The following is a 14,609-nucleotide window of genomic DNA, read 5'->3' as shown; positions in this document are numbered from 1 at the left end:
AGTTTCCTTCCTTGTTATGACAGCTTCTACCACACAGACCAAGGACCCAATGTGTCAAGTATATTAAACCCAATTATATATAGGGACTTGGGAACTGACATCCAGGTAGGTCTGCAGCCCCTGTGGACCTGCTGGGACTTGGCCAGGTCTCCTTTTGTTTCCTTGGCCTCTCTGTTTTCACTCTAACAGGGTCTTTGGGTATCAGTGTTAACTCAAACCCCTTGTCCAACAGTCCACAAGATATCTAGGCATTCCCCTCCCCCAGTCTACAGTCAATCAAGTAAATGACCATAGGTCTTTTGGGGGAAGGACTGAGAGAATCACTACTGTACACACCTGTCATGATGTTGCAGGATTCTTCCCTTTGGTGACCTGGTTACCTTTTTAGTCTATGGATTCCAGATTTAAAAAACTGACTCAGATCCACAAACTGAGCAAGGGATCAAGACCTTTCATTGGGGCAACTGTCTTTGGCCTCTTGCTCAACCATTCTTGCTCTTTTTTTATTATATATAGTAAGCAATACCCTTGTTGGCTGCCCATCTACTTTGCCCCTTGGATGCCATGCTCTATTAATCATCTGCATAACTCTCTATGGATCAGGGCCCCTTGGCTACGACTCTGACCTGCTTGGTTATTATGAAGATTCGACCCCCTTGGCTTCAGGCAGTAGAGTGCTGCTACCTGGTCTCTGTTGTTTCAGGTGCCCATCATCCCCACTGCAATCGGACAGTCAAGTTCTGTGACCACCCCTCCTGCCGTCAGCCCTGACCTGCAGAGGGGAGCCCCACTGAGCTTGTTTGTGATGCTGGTGCTTCTCTCACCAGCATATTCCTGCTGCCTTTGGTGGATGATGTGTCGGTCCTCTGGGCCTTTCCGTGGAACATGATCATATGTTGGGTCTTCTGGAGTCACAAAATATACATGCGTGTCCATGTCTCTGAGAATTTTAATCCCTTCTTCTGCCATCTGCCACAGTAATTTGGACGTTTCAACCCCAATGTATATACATTATATATATTTATATATATACATATATATATATATATAATGTATATACATTATATATATTTATATATATACATATATATATACACACACACATACATATATAAAATCCCAATGCATAAAATTATATACACAAGTCCAAGTTTTTCCCAATTAGACCCTGATTTTGGCATAGTAGAGCTGCTTCAGTTGAGCCCTTGACATAGCCTTTGTCACCTCAACTAGGTTCTCCAGAGCAAAAATTGCCCATTAGGGGAGTCCTGCATTGGGTGGAAAGTGCTGAGGCAATTGTCCCACCACCTCGCCCAGTCACGGATGGGGTTGCCTTTGGCTCCAACAGTGAGGCTGAGCCTGAAGGAGCTCACAGCTGGAGGCTCGTGGCCATCCACACTTCTCACTGCATCATTTCAAACTAGCTCAGATCTGACTCTTTCACAGAAGGTGTAAGAAACTTAAGAAGACAAAACAAAACAAAAACAATCAGCATATAAGGCTTATTCTACTCATTTTTAGGAATATTTTTTTGTTTTGTGTTCCATTCACACTGCCTCTCCTCCTGCCTAAAAAGCAGCATCCATCTATGCCATCTTTGTAAAACACAAATTGTCTTGGGTTACTAGCTTCAAGCCATGCCCACACCACCTTTGGTCTAAATCTTGTCAAACCTTGGCTCACTTCACCCTTTCAAACAGAATAAACCCTCCTGCCGACATGGCATAAAGAGATTTTTGTCGTTTTTCCCTCTGTGACCACTGAGTGTATACCCGGAATACACACTCACTAACTGGCTCCCCAGCCCAACCAGCAATAAGCCAGCTCTGTCTGTCCTCAAGCACCTGGCACTTGCTTGCACCCAGATTCTCAGTCATTCTGATCCATTTATGCCGCCATTTTGTGTATCTGGTTAGCCCAGGTGGCATTTATCCCAGGAGTAGTCCTGTCCCAAGAAGGATGAAACATTTAATATGGGTCAAAAGGCTGAGATACAAATATCCACGAGTGCATGAAGAAAGAAGACCAAAGCAATTACTATGACACTAGCAGTTTTTAAAATAGAACCAACTATTTTGCTTTGCAACATTTAGGTTGACTACTAGACTAAAACCTTGATAAAAGCTGGGCAAGGAGAATGCTCTTTGAGGTGAGTCTTGGATTTGAGTTTAATTTTATTATGAACAGGCACCCAAAAAATCAGATTTTCTGTTACATAAATATGTGCCTTTGGGAGGAAAATAGTCATTTGACACCTGAAAGTAAATACATGTGGAGAATTCGTAAAACCTACTGAATTACCATGGGATTATGGAAAAAATATTGAATAATTTAGACTGAAAAACTAGTTTCCCGAACCTCTTGTCCATTTTAGGACAATTTGCTCAAAACTGGAATTATGTCTTTTGATACAGTTGGCATTTAAATGTCTGGTCAGAGAGAACTTTGAAGCAATTTTTAAGTTCCCGTTGATTTACAGAGAGTTTTCTCCTGCTACCTTCAAATGATTTCCTTTTTTTAACAAGTCTCACTTTAAATATTTTGGATAATAAACTTAGTTTCTGCCTTAGCCAATGTTTCTCATTCTGCATCGAACCGGACACCTTTTTACCTTGTTCACGATGCCTTTTAAATATTTACTGCAGATTTTCGTCAGGAGGGGTCTATCTGTCCCCACTCCCTCCAAGGACCCTCGCTGGGTATCTGTGGAGGTTTCCAGAGCCCTTGGTTTTTCCCTTGTGAAAGATCCTGCCTCGCGCTGGTTACCTGTCCCCTGGCCTAACACACTACCCTGCGGTGTATCAGAGGGAAAAGGGGAGGAATAAAACCTAGAAAAGTTTGAGACAGTTTCTTTCAATACTTCATGCATACCTGTGAAAAAACAGGGTAGAGCCTATTTGTGGCAGCTGTTCAAAAGCAGAGAAACAAAAAAAGACTTTGGTAGGAAACCAACTTTATTTAAATATTGAAGGCAGTAGCTTTGTTTGGCGTTTGAATCCCATGCTGGTGGATGCTAATTCCGTAACATTATACAGTTGCCTTTTTTTAGGTACAAAGGTAGAAGGGGGGTTTTCTTCTGTGTTTTTCAGTGCAAAGTGATTCCGATCAGAAAAGACCAAGGTTTCAGCTCCAAGTAACTGACATTTCCATCTGAATCTACTCTCTTTTTTTTTTTTAAGGGGGGGAGAAAAAGGTCTAGTTTTTCAGGAAAAGAACCTCTCTACGCAATCCTGAAACTGATCTTTAGATTTACTTTTCCTTAATCAATAGAAGAAAAACTTGATTGCAACTCAACACTTATGTGACTCTAGCGCAGGACTAACTGAATTTTTGGTTTTGAGAGTAGGGGATTCAGACATCATTTCAGGAATCAGAAATAATTGGCAGCAAGTGGGGGAGAACTGACATGAATTCTTGTTTTACCTAAGTTTTCCTGGTTTACCAAGATTTGGCTTAATATTTCCGACTCCATTCCTCCAGTCTCTGCAGAACAGGTTAGTGACATTTTTCATAAATACAAATATTTAAATGAATCCTCCTTCCTGCTCTCTGAACTGTTTCCCTAAGGACTCCAGTCTTAAACCTGCCTGACATCTCCTTCTGCTAAAAGCTGTGTGTGATCTCTGCTAAAGGCTTCCTCCCATTTTCAGCAAAACTGACTAATATTTATTATGTGCTTAAGATTTCAATGTGTGTGCTTGACAACTGAAGATTTACAGCAAAACTCACAGAGGAGATTCACTGATTTTCCATGGAAGTCTGGCTGAAGAATTGTGATAGCTTCCAATAATTAGAGAAAGGTTTTTAGTTTTAAGAATGCTATCAGAAGCAAACTTCAGTGTCTACCCATGCACTTGGTGCTGATGCAGGAGCATGTATAATTTAGAGCTCGCATCTCAGCTCTACAGAGCGGCTCAGATCGTCCAAGGGGTAAAGCCACTGGTCCAGCGGATTGTAACTAAAATGAAAACAAGTTCACTTTTGTGATGTTCTTTCTCTAATTAATTTGCTGCGACTAATTACTTGCTTGTGTACCGGATTCTATTTTTATTGTAATTCCAAGGAGCCACCCCTGGCATGGTTCTTTTTTTATTACATGTCTATTATTCATTTCACATATGGAAAGTCAGTGGACAGTCTTCTACAGCCTGTGACTCTGGTCTGTACTTCAGAGTGATGGACTGGCCCCATACTTTACAGAAGGTGATGGCAAACTCTAAATCCTCCTACCTGTAGGACCACATTGTGTTTTAACTGACTTTTATGGGATCCTGATTGAAAGCTGTTGTGAAAATTAGGAGAGCCTGGTCTCATAAGGATGGATGTCTGTTCTAGAGACACAACAGGCACCTTTAGAGTGGGGTCCTGTTTTTCAGGGCTTTAGTAGCTGGAGAGTAGATGCCTTTCCTTGACTCATTGCCGTGCTCATTGATTCTTTATAATTTCCTGACAATTTGAATGATCTCATTACACTTCCAAACTGCTTCTCACGGGGGAATCTAATTTGTTCATGAGGTGTTGAACATAGGAGGGCCTGCCAGCATCCAGGGCATTTCATCCTGACTCAGAACTGTTGATGTTGTTATGTGAATGTTCTATGATGGTTGTGATGTGTCTTGGGACTTGCCACCAAACACACCTGGTGTTCTATTTACTCTGGCAAGCTGGGGATTTTTTTTTCTTTTTCTTTTTAAAATTCCAGGATGAATTATTCATCATTACTTAGAATTTGGGTCTCTTTCATCTTCGCACTTGTACGGCACCAAGGTGAGTACTACAAAATTCCATAAAGCTCGTGATTAGCATGCTCTTGAATTTATAAAGAGACGCTTTTGTTGGAACTGTAATTATCAGGGCAGGTGTACATGTGTCTACAGTTACAACAAGAAAAATGTAAATTAAATTCTGCCATCAAGGGCAAAATACATTAACTCTGAATGATGTTCATTTACATTCCTACTTTTTCTTATTTCACTTCGAACACAATTTGTATATACCAAGTTGCCCCAGGTCAATGGAATAAGTCTTTAAGATAATGCAAATTATTTTCATTAAAAGTACACAGGGTAGGTGTGTGTGCATCCCATGCCTGATGATTGATTCCAATGAAGGCATTTAACTGGTGGCACAGACTTTAAAAAATACACTTGTTTAAGCCAAAATGAGGGAGTTCCAGTGGCATTAATGTCAGTGACTTGAGTATCAGTGGCCATTTACAATGGCCAAAAATCTAAAACTGCAAGTGAAATAAGAAAATTTTTTCCCTCCGTGATTCCTCCTTTTTCTCTATGTAGCATTGCCCCGGGTAGGTAGGAGATCACATGCATTTCTTTCTACAGTTTCTGAATTTTAGGCAAGAAAGGTGGGAAAGTCTATATCGATTTGAAACTTTTATGGCTAAAATTCTAGAGCATCTTCTTTGTTTTGTTTGTTTAGTTCAGCGGACACATGATTACAAGTCTGAGTGAACAGATCTATAAGGCATGTGGAGCCCTAACATTTTTCTAGGATTGGATAAATTTAAGCAGTTGTCGCAGGCGGGCTATAGTGTGAAACCCCACAATAATGAGTCCCACTGCCTCTAACCTCGTACTCCTGCTCTAAGAAAGTATGTCTTATTTGGAGAAAAAAAAAAAAAAAAAAGCGTTCTGGGAACATAAGGTTTATTGTAAAATTCCTGGCCTAAAATGAGCATGGGTAAGGAGATTCTTTCTTTTATTAACTCTGATTCTATTGATAGGCTATGCTGTTAACCAGCTATATTTTTATAATAGTAATGACTTCTAAGGTAGGAATTACTGTAGTTTAAACCTACTCCCTTTTATTAGTCATATTTTTTTATTCAACAACTATTTGATAAGTACTTACAATATTAGATATCTTGATTATTTGTATTCTTCTTAAAATTGAAAATTGTTGATTGTCCATCCTTTCCTGTTCAAAATCATGAGCTAGTCAGGATCATTCCTGAAGGGATGAATCTTGCAAATTTGTGTCACCTTTGGAGCAGAGAGAGAAGTTAGGGACGATCTCTCTGACCATAGTTTTCTGTCTCCTTAGGAGGGGCATGGACTTCTCATATCCTAGGCAGATTGGCCAACACTGCCCCGAATACCAATTAATCTTTCCATTCAAATGATTACAATTCAGCGTGAACTTGAGACCTTGTTCACACTTGGACATCACTTCTAAAAAGTTCCCCATGAAGGATAAATCCATGACACGATTTGATTTATTATTATTAATTTGAGAATGTTCAGTACCCTTCAAATTTAATAAGTACCTGTGTATAATTCTACGATAGGGATTATAAAGAGATTTTTTAAAAAATTGCTTCCTTCTGGGAATTTGGAATTTGTTACTTCTATGTAATTATGATGGTTAGAGAAACCTTTTTTGTCTACTGATTGTGACATTAAATAAAGCACGTGGGCTGAGTGCCCTTGTGATAAAACTAACTACAGCACCTCCCAAAGATTTCCTTTGGTCGGCTTCACAGAGACTTCTGAAGGTTGGGGAACAATGCTTATACACTAATGACCAGGCTTGTCTTCCCCACTTCCCTCTGATGTTAGTTAGCCCTTGGAAACAGAGTAGTTCTTCCTCCAGGCAGACCTCCCCTCATTCCCTGCTCCAGGAGGAGAGAAGTTGGCACTTGGCCAGGCACTACTGAGCTGCTTTCTGGTCACTTGGCCACTCTCTTACATGAGCTGCTCTCTGCTTACTTAAAGGCTCCCAAAAGAGCAGGGCAGCCCTCGGTGGTTTCTCGCCAGCCTATCTGCTCCATCAGCACAGAGCAGGGATTCTCCCAAGGAGGGGCCCCCGACCTGAGGATGGGGCATCAACATTTGCAAGCAGGTGCCTCACGAACTGTCAGCAGAAGCCCCAGATGGATTTGCCACATATGATTTAAGAAAATGGAAGAATAGATGATGTTCTATTGCTCTATTTTCATCCAAGAAAAGCAAGGACAGAGGCAAAGAAACATTACACCCCAGATATAAATTATTTCATAAATGCCATTGGACATGATCATCCGTAAAGTAGACCCTGGGGAAATTGTCTAATTTCTCTCTCTGAACTGGGCCACCCCTTGCAAGAGTTTGGATGAGAAACCTCTGAGAAACAAGCAGCTTGCCAAGAGAGGTGGTGACACGGTTACAGGAGGGGAGCTGTGTGTGTCTGTGTGATGACTCGCACCTTTGACCAGGATGATGAGTAAGCGCCCCACGCCTCCTCCCCAAAGGGTGCTCAAAGGCCCAACCTCCTTTGCCCCAGAGGATCCCATGTCTGTCTTTATAAACAGGAGCTGGGCAGAGAGACTTCTCATGGGGCCGGAGCTCAATCAAGGTCATTCACAGGCCAGTTACTACAAACCCTCTCTTCCCACTCTTGTCCCAGATCCAACTATTGTTTATTTCCTCTGTGATCTGGTATCTTCTCCTATTGTGCATCTGGAGGAAGGGGACTCCTTTCAGGAAAAGACTTTGATAGTAGAATTCTTGAGCTAGAAGGGAGTCTCATGGCCACTGGCCACATTCTCTGTATGTTGCCTTCTGATCAAGGATTCAGCGGGCTAAGCCACACCAGACCTAGAGGCACCTCTCAGTGCTCTGAGAGCCCCAGGCAGGGCTGATCTCACAATCTTCCAGCCAGTGTTAACCACTGCTGTCTCCTAAATGTATAGAAACATAGAAATGAAGCGGGAAGTGATTTCTCTTAAGGAGAAATGCCATCACTTCCACGCTCCCCTTTCCAGAGGCAGAAGATAACGCACCGTGTCCAGCTGAGGTCGAGGATAAATGAAAAGCCTCTCTGACTTACACGTCGTTTGCAAGACTTACTGAAAGAAGCTGGCTTTAGCGGGTGGGAGGAAAGCAGCTTGCCGAACTGAAGAGGGATAGGCCATCTACCTAACCTCCCTGTCTCTTGACAGTTCAGCCCAGGGAGCTCATGTATCCATTTTGGCAGAATGACACCAAAACCCCTAAAGTAGACGACGGAAGCTCACCTGAGATTAAGCTGGCCATCCCCATCTTCTTCTTTGGCGTTCCTTACCGCACCATCTATGTAAGTGACAAGCAGCCCAGCTGTTGCTCTAGGGCTCTCCCACCTTGCTGGTCATTAAGGAAAAGTATTTTAAGTACCTTCTTCCAGGGCTCTGGGAATGGAGGATTTGTTGGCAGCCCAGATGACAAGTTCTGAGATTTCATGAGCTGATAGGTTTTATGATTAAGAAAGTCAAAGGTATATTTCAGGGCTAATGTTCATAGCAGAGGAGTATACAGAGCAATGGATTGCTTTTGTGAGTGATGAAACACCCAAGTGAAGCAGAAGGCCCCAATGCCAGGAACATTATTTCTGCCACTAGACAAGATAAAAAGATACAATGAACCACAATAGGAGCAATAGCAATTTTCTTTCCCTTCTGGGGGTGTGAAGACTTTAGGCATCTGCTCTTCTGAGGCTTCCTACCAACTCGGAGCAGAGTCAGAGTAGAGGGGCGCTCAACTATTATATAAAGGTTGTTTGCAGAATTGGCCAACCTCACTGGGTCTGAGATATGCCACAGGGTCTCATTGTCAAAGCTGCATGAAGAAATGGTATCATTTGCTGTCAGAGCTCTCCTGCACACCTGTGTTCTCAGGTTCTTTTAAATTTTGGATCATTGGAATTGCTGCTAGTGAGACTATAGCACATGGACAAGAAGATTCAGAGCAACTGAACCTGTCTTGATTTTCGGCCTTAAAAGAATTGAGTGAAGCAAATGTAGATTATATTACATCCTATTCTATTCTGCGCCCTGCCCTGGAAGAAGAAATAAAACTCCAGGCGCCTCCATCTCTGGCCTTCTCTGCATCTGGGACCTCTCTCTTCCCCAACTTTTGATTGATAGCTCAAGGCTGACTCCCACTAGAAAAGAGGTCCCTCTTCCATTATGTAACCTGTGGTCCTTGCACTCGCAGTATCAGCATCACCTAGGCACTTGCTAGAAATGTCACTTCTCAGGACCCACCCCAGACCTACTGAATCTGGGAGGGGGCCCAGCTATCTGTTTGAACAAGCCCTCCAGGGAATTCTGATGCCCACAAAAGTTTGAGAACCACTGCTCTTAACTATAGAATATAATCAAAACACATCTGAGTCATCACTAACTTCCTCTGCTAGTCTGTGTGTTTTAATTACACCACTGTTCCCTAGAAAACACATTGCTCCGGCATCCTGAAATGCCTTTTATGCTCTACTCACTGTAGAGCCTCCTTAGTCTATAACAGCTGATTGTAAGTTTCCGAATGTGTTGACCTGATTTTGGAGATGAGGGCTGCACAGGACTTCCATTCTGGAAGCCTTGGTCTCCTAGACCTCTAGAACACGTGTATTTAGTTAAGCTCCCCTTTCTCCTCCATTGTACTAAGTGACATGGAGTCTGAATAATTCTTGCCTTTGCAGAAGGAGGGTCCTTAATTTGGGGGAGGCTTATTTGAGGGCAAATTTTTCCTTGGGTTTCCAGCACTTTAAGTCATGCAGTCTTGTTCAGGCTTCTGGGTTGTTCACTGATACTTGCAGACAGTGGACTCTCAATGTCCTTGTAGCTGGATCTCCAGCTTCCTTTCCAAACTGCACACCCACCCTTGCTTCCAAAATAGGTTGACATTCATACCCTTGACCCAGGTACTGATTACTTATCTCTGGGATCTGAGTCACTGTTAATGTCCATAATATTACTAATTAAATATGAACCTAACAATAGAATGTTTCTCTATTGAGGAATTGCAAGTATTCCCATCACAGACACTCCTGCTGTTCCCATCACAGACACTCCTGCTGTTGAAACCATACAAGCCTTTGGGTTAAATCAGCTTCATGTACCAACATATTGAGCTGCAGACACAGGCAGAGGCAAATTGTTTACAGATCCTGTTTATGAGTATATATATCGGCTTGTTATTTGCAGTAAGGTTTAGTAATTTAATAAGTTTACTAAGCCATTTATAAATCATGAAGAAATCACCATAAGATAGTCATTTACATATACAATGTAAAGTTTTCATGTCTCTATTTTGTGCAGAGACTATACAAAGAAGCTAACAAACTACAGGAGCTGTAATGGAATTGGGCTCATCTGTAGATCGTAACCTTATCTTTTTCTGAGTACCGAGTGGTCCTGACATCAATAAAAATCCTTTAAATGTCTCATCCAGGGTGGGATATGGTTCATCTCGAGATCTGAGTTTGGTGATGGAGTATTTGATTTACCTTTCACTGACACTCCTCTTTTGTCATGTAATAGGAATCAAGGTCTAATATAGAGTTCCTCAGTTTTTTAATTTAACTTTCTGCTTCCATGTTTTTTGGGTTTTTTCCTGTCTATTTTGCATCTGTAACTCTGGATCTTCTTTATTGCCCACATAAGCCACTGCCTAGCCCAACACACACACACACACACACACACACACACACACACACACACACACACAATCCAGTAGCATTTGATAAGTATAAATAAAGACAGGATAGAGAACATGAAAATGAGGCTGATTATTAATAAGAAATGCAGCTGGCTACAAATTGAAAGTGAAAGGAAACCAATGAGTTTGTCTGGAAGCAAATGAACCTCCTAGTTGAGCAATGGAAGCTGCTGTTTGGGGGTTCTGATTCAGTGGTTTAAAAGTCGTTTCCCTTCATATGATTAGGTGAGCATCTGTCTTGGTTTATGACTCTGAAATTGTCATAGTCTCAGATCCACTGTGCAAAACCTCTTTTATTTTTGTAGGTCAATAACAATGGAGTTGTTTCATTCAACGTGCTAGTGAGCCAGTTCACGCCTGAATCTTTTCCCCTGACGGATGGGAGGGCCTTCATTGCTCCATTTTGGGCAGATGTGCACAATGGGATTCGAGGCGAGATCTATTACAGAGAGACCATGGACCCTGTGATCTTGAAAAGAGCCACCAAGGACATCAGGAAGTACTTCAAAGACATGTCAACCTTCTCTGCCACTTGGGTTTTCATTGTGACCTGGGAGGAAGTCACGTTTTATGGAGGGAGCAGCACCACACCTGTAATCATTCAAATTTTCCCTTTTCCACTTCGTATTCTGACATCTAATTCTTGTCCATCTTCACTACTGTGAAGGAGTCTAATTGTTAGAGCTGAAGAATGTCAGTTTCCTTGAGTTAAACTGAGGAGTCTTGCCACCCACTTTCCAGGAAACAGAGGGAGCTATCACACCTAACCAGTCCAGTCAGCCGTAATATTTCAGAAGATGTGTCATCTCTATCACGAACCATTACAAATGTCTATAAAGAAGCCCTCCACATTTTTCTTGCAGTAGGTAGCATTCCTATTTTGCAGGAGAGTGATTGAGACACTGAGACCCCATACGATTAGGGACCCACCAGGAACCCAAAGGTCCCTTTTCCTTACCAGAGGCCCAAATGCCTCTCTCCATCAGCTAATTTCCTTTTTTTCTTTTTTCACAAAACCTGAGAGGAAAAGGAAGCTAGGGTGCCAGTTTGGAGCCAAATGATCTGGCTCACTTTATTATGTTATGACCTTTTTAAAAATTGTGACCAGGGCTAGAATTATTCATATTTGATGCTAATTGGATTGGGCAGTTAAAGTGTTTCATGAATAAAGTTTCGGCATCTGCTCAGAAATCCTAAATGGGCAATCAAATAAAAGTCATATAGGAAAGATTATCACTGGCATTATTATAGAGATAATCAACTTTCTACGTAAAGGGACAGAGCGTAATTTTCAGGAAAGCCTGCCGTTTGTTTGGATGACTTTGGCAATGGAGTTTTTTGAAGCAGCAGATGCGTCTTCAATGTATAATTTCCAGTAAGCAAAGACACTCAGAAATCTTCCCTCCGCTTTCTTAGGATTATTTCCAATTCCATCTGTTTTCCGATTTCCCTGGCGATGAGTCAGTTGTTTCAGGGTGAAACAGAAACTACTGAGTTAGAGACACAGAGTTGGAAAAGTGCTGGGCTTGCATTTCGTAGCTGCCCTGCTGTGAGCGCCCTGCCTCTTTGCACCTTCTGACCAGAGCATCGCAATGCACTTTATCACTAAGAGGTTCTGGAGAACAGAAAGGTACAAGTTTAAACAGTGGATGCCCTGGCTAGAAATAACCTCTAAAGAAGCAAAAATTTCCCTCTGTCATGTTATGGATTGCTAACGACTCCTTGGGTGATGTTTTATGTCCTTGAGCCTCATACCTTACAGCTTTAGGATGCAGGATGCCAGCGATCGATACATTTTAGTGTCAGAGGGAGAAAAAAAGAGAGATGAAATGCCCATCAAATGCTGACCACCAGTTTTTCAAAAACACTTCCATTGGCAGTAAAAATGGCAAGATAATTTAGATACTTTCTGGTTTGTACTTTTGGTGTAAATTTCTGGACTAGGTGAGGACTCTGTCAGTGAGGGTGAATGAGGTCACATCTCAGTGCTTTGAGCTCCTTGGAGAAAAAGATGATAAAAATCCTCCAGAGCTGCAGGAGTGTCCATCCGTTCCTGTCTTCGAAATCAGGCCCCTCTTCCATCTCCCATTATCCTAGGCACCCCCTTCTTTAGGGGAACACGTATCAACAGGCCAACTAAACACTGGGCATGAGAGATCTTTTAGAAGCAGAAGCCCAGTAGAAAGTCAAGAGGATGTGTTTACTTTAAGGAAGGAGAACTAGTATTTATTGAGGCTGACTGTGAACCCAGGCCTGTGATAGTCTATCTTTGCAAATCATTTAGCCCTCACAAGAATGTTCCCAGGGAAGCTCGCCGCCGTCCACTTTAAAGGTGAGGGAACAGGCCCAGAGAAGTTAAGTAACTTGCCCAAGTGTCAAGAAAAGGGAGTTGAACCTCATATGAGGCGGAGCAGGGTGCAAACCCAGTCTCCTAGCTCTGAATCCTAAACTTTCTCCTCAGCTGCCCCCTCCAGGTAGCATTAGAAGTCCTCTGAAGTATAAAAGGGCTTTTCAAGAATTAAAAACATGGTTTTACAAGAACAGATCCAGAGCAGTCTTACAACCCATGTTGAAGAGTTACCTGTGGGGGGGCGGGTGGTGAGAGTGAGGGAGAGGGTGCATGAGGGCAAGCCAGCTTCTGGAACGTTCTTAGGATGGCTGGCTGGTTTTAAGGTGACTTCTGGGATCAGACGTGGGTTGCTTTCAAGACCTGCGTGGACCAAAGATATTACCAACTTTATTTCAGGAGAAGGAATTCACATCCGGAAGAAGCATCCTGGTCTGAAGGAGGGTTTAGCTTTGGTCCTTGTGTCCTTGACTTTATGCCTTTCTCATGAATCTGACCCCACAGCGGCCATATAGGTGACTGCTCGGTCCTCTCTGTGTCCCACTTTGCCCTTTTGTTGAACGGGGCCAGAGAATGGAGGCCTAAAGCTGGGCGGCTCTATCATAAACGCCATCAGCTGTGGCAAGCACGGAGCTTGAGGAGAAAGTTCTCGTGCACAAAAAGGGCTTTTCTTTACTTGCACCTTTCCTCCCTCCCTGGGACTGTCTAGGATGGGAGATTTGGGGCTTCCAAGATCCTTTACCCCAGTCTGATTACACAGGATAAGGATGTGGGTCTTCCTCTGCATCTGACAGAATGTTAACCAGGACGGCATCGTGCAGCTGGGAAAATGCTAGGTTTGAATGGAAAAGGTCGAAGCAGCCTCTCCTTTCAATTCTGTTTTTTACTTGAATTTCCTGAAAACATGCATCAGGGGGTAGGGATTAGCAAAGGGAAATAGTAAAGGGCAGAGTTTGCTACAGCTTGTTTCTGGAAACTGTTTGCAAGACTGATTTGAATGTATATAACATCTCTGTCCTAAAAAGTTGAAAATTAAGACCGTGTGTAATGACAGTGCACGAAGAGATCAGACTGGGAGCTCTGGCTCCAATTCTGTTTTCTGTTGCTGGGTCATTGTGGAATTTCCAGCAATTCATTTCCCTGAGCCCTCAGTTTTCTTAGCTCCTATGATGGGAATGGGCCAAAAAATTGCCTGTCTTAGCATTGGTTGAGGTACAGATGGGGGGGTGGAGAATTTTGCAGATACAAAGTGATGCATAAATGCTCCATTAGAGGAGCAATTTCTCCCCACCAAGTGCTTTTTAAAAATCACTTTCCAACCTGCATTTAAAAGAGGGGGAGACATCTCACCAAGGTTAGCGGTGTGTTCCAGGAAGCGCGACAGCAGGGCCCATGCCACCTCTAGAGTCACACCGACTGGCATTTGCGTGCTCTGCCCTCTCCCTCCCCACCCCCACGCCCTACGCCACCTGCTCTGGGAACAGGTGCTCACAGCCCTCTCCCTGGCTTGACTAGTTCCTATAGTTTATTCTCATGCTGCCATCTATAGGTGCCCACGTATTATCACATGCTGAGTCGGGCCGCTGACTTTCCTGTCTGGTACCGGTCAGAGATGTAAGAGGGACGCTGAGTCAGCCTCTAGGTTATTCTCAGGCAATTTCTCTTCTGGATGCACAGCCCCACATGTCTTGCTTTTCCCCCTGGAGGTGAGAACATATTTGGAGAGAAGGCAGAGCACAGAGGCTGGGGTCGGAGCAGCTCTGAGCTGCTTGAGTGGGGAGGGGGCAGGGTAA

The 14,609-nt window shown here is 42.9% G+C and overlaps 1 protein-coding gene across 2 annotated transcripts in view; it reads left to right on the top strand.

Moving 5' to 3' along the window:
- Positions 1-4,400: 4,400 nt before the first annotated feature.
- The window catches only part of TECTA (tectorin alpha), a gene marked incomplete at its 3' end in the record, with an annotated part of 67,657 nt that continues 57,448 nt past the window's right edge, over positions 4,401-14,609 (top strand). For both annotated transcript variants that reach the window (XM_081239931.1, XM_081239930.1), the window contains exons 1-3: positions 4,401-4,767; positions 7,937-8,070; positions 10,775-11,062. In XM_081239931.1, coding sequence (XP_081096057.1) covers positions 4,704-4,767; positions 7,937-8,070; positions 10,775-11,062 — 486 coding nt within the window. In that variant the 5' untranslated portion in view covers positions 4,401-4,703. The remainder of the gene's footprint in view (positions 4,768-7,936; positions 8,071-10,774; positions 11,063-14,609) is intronic.

The sequence above is a fragment of the Mesoplodon bidens genome (genome assembly GCF_964165515.1).
Source record: "Mesoplodon bidens genome assembly, chromosome: 7".
NCBI lineage: Eukaryota > Metazoa > Chordata > Mammalia > Artiodactyla > Ziphiidae > Mesoplodon > Mesoplodon bidens.
This window is presented reverse-complemented; position numbering and strand designations above follow the sequence as displayed.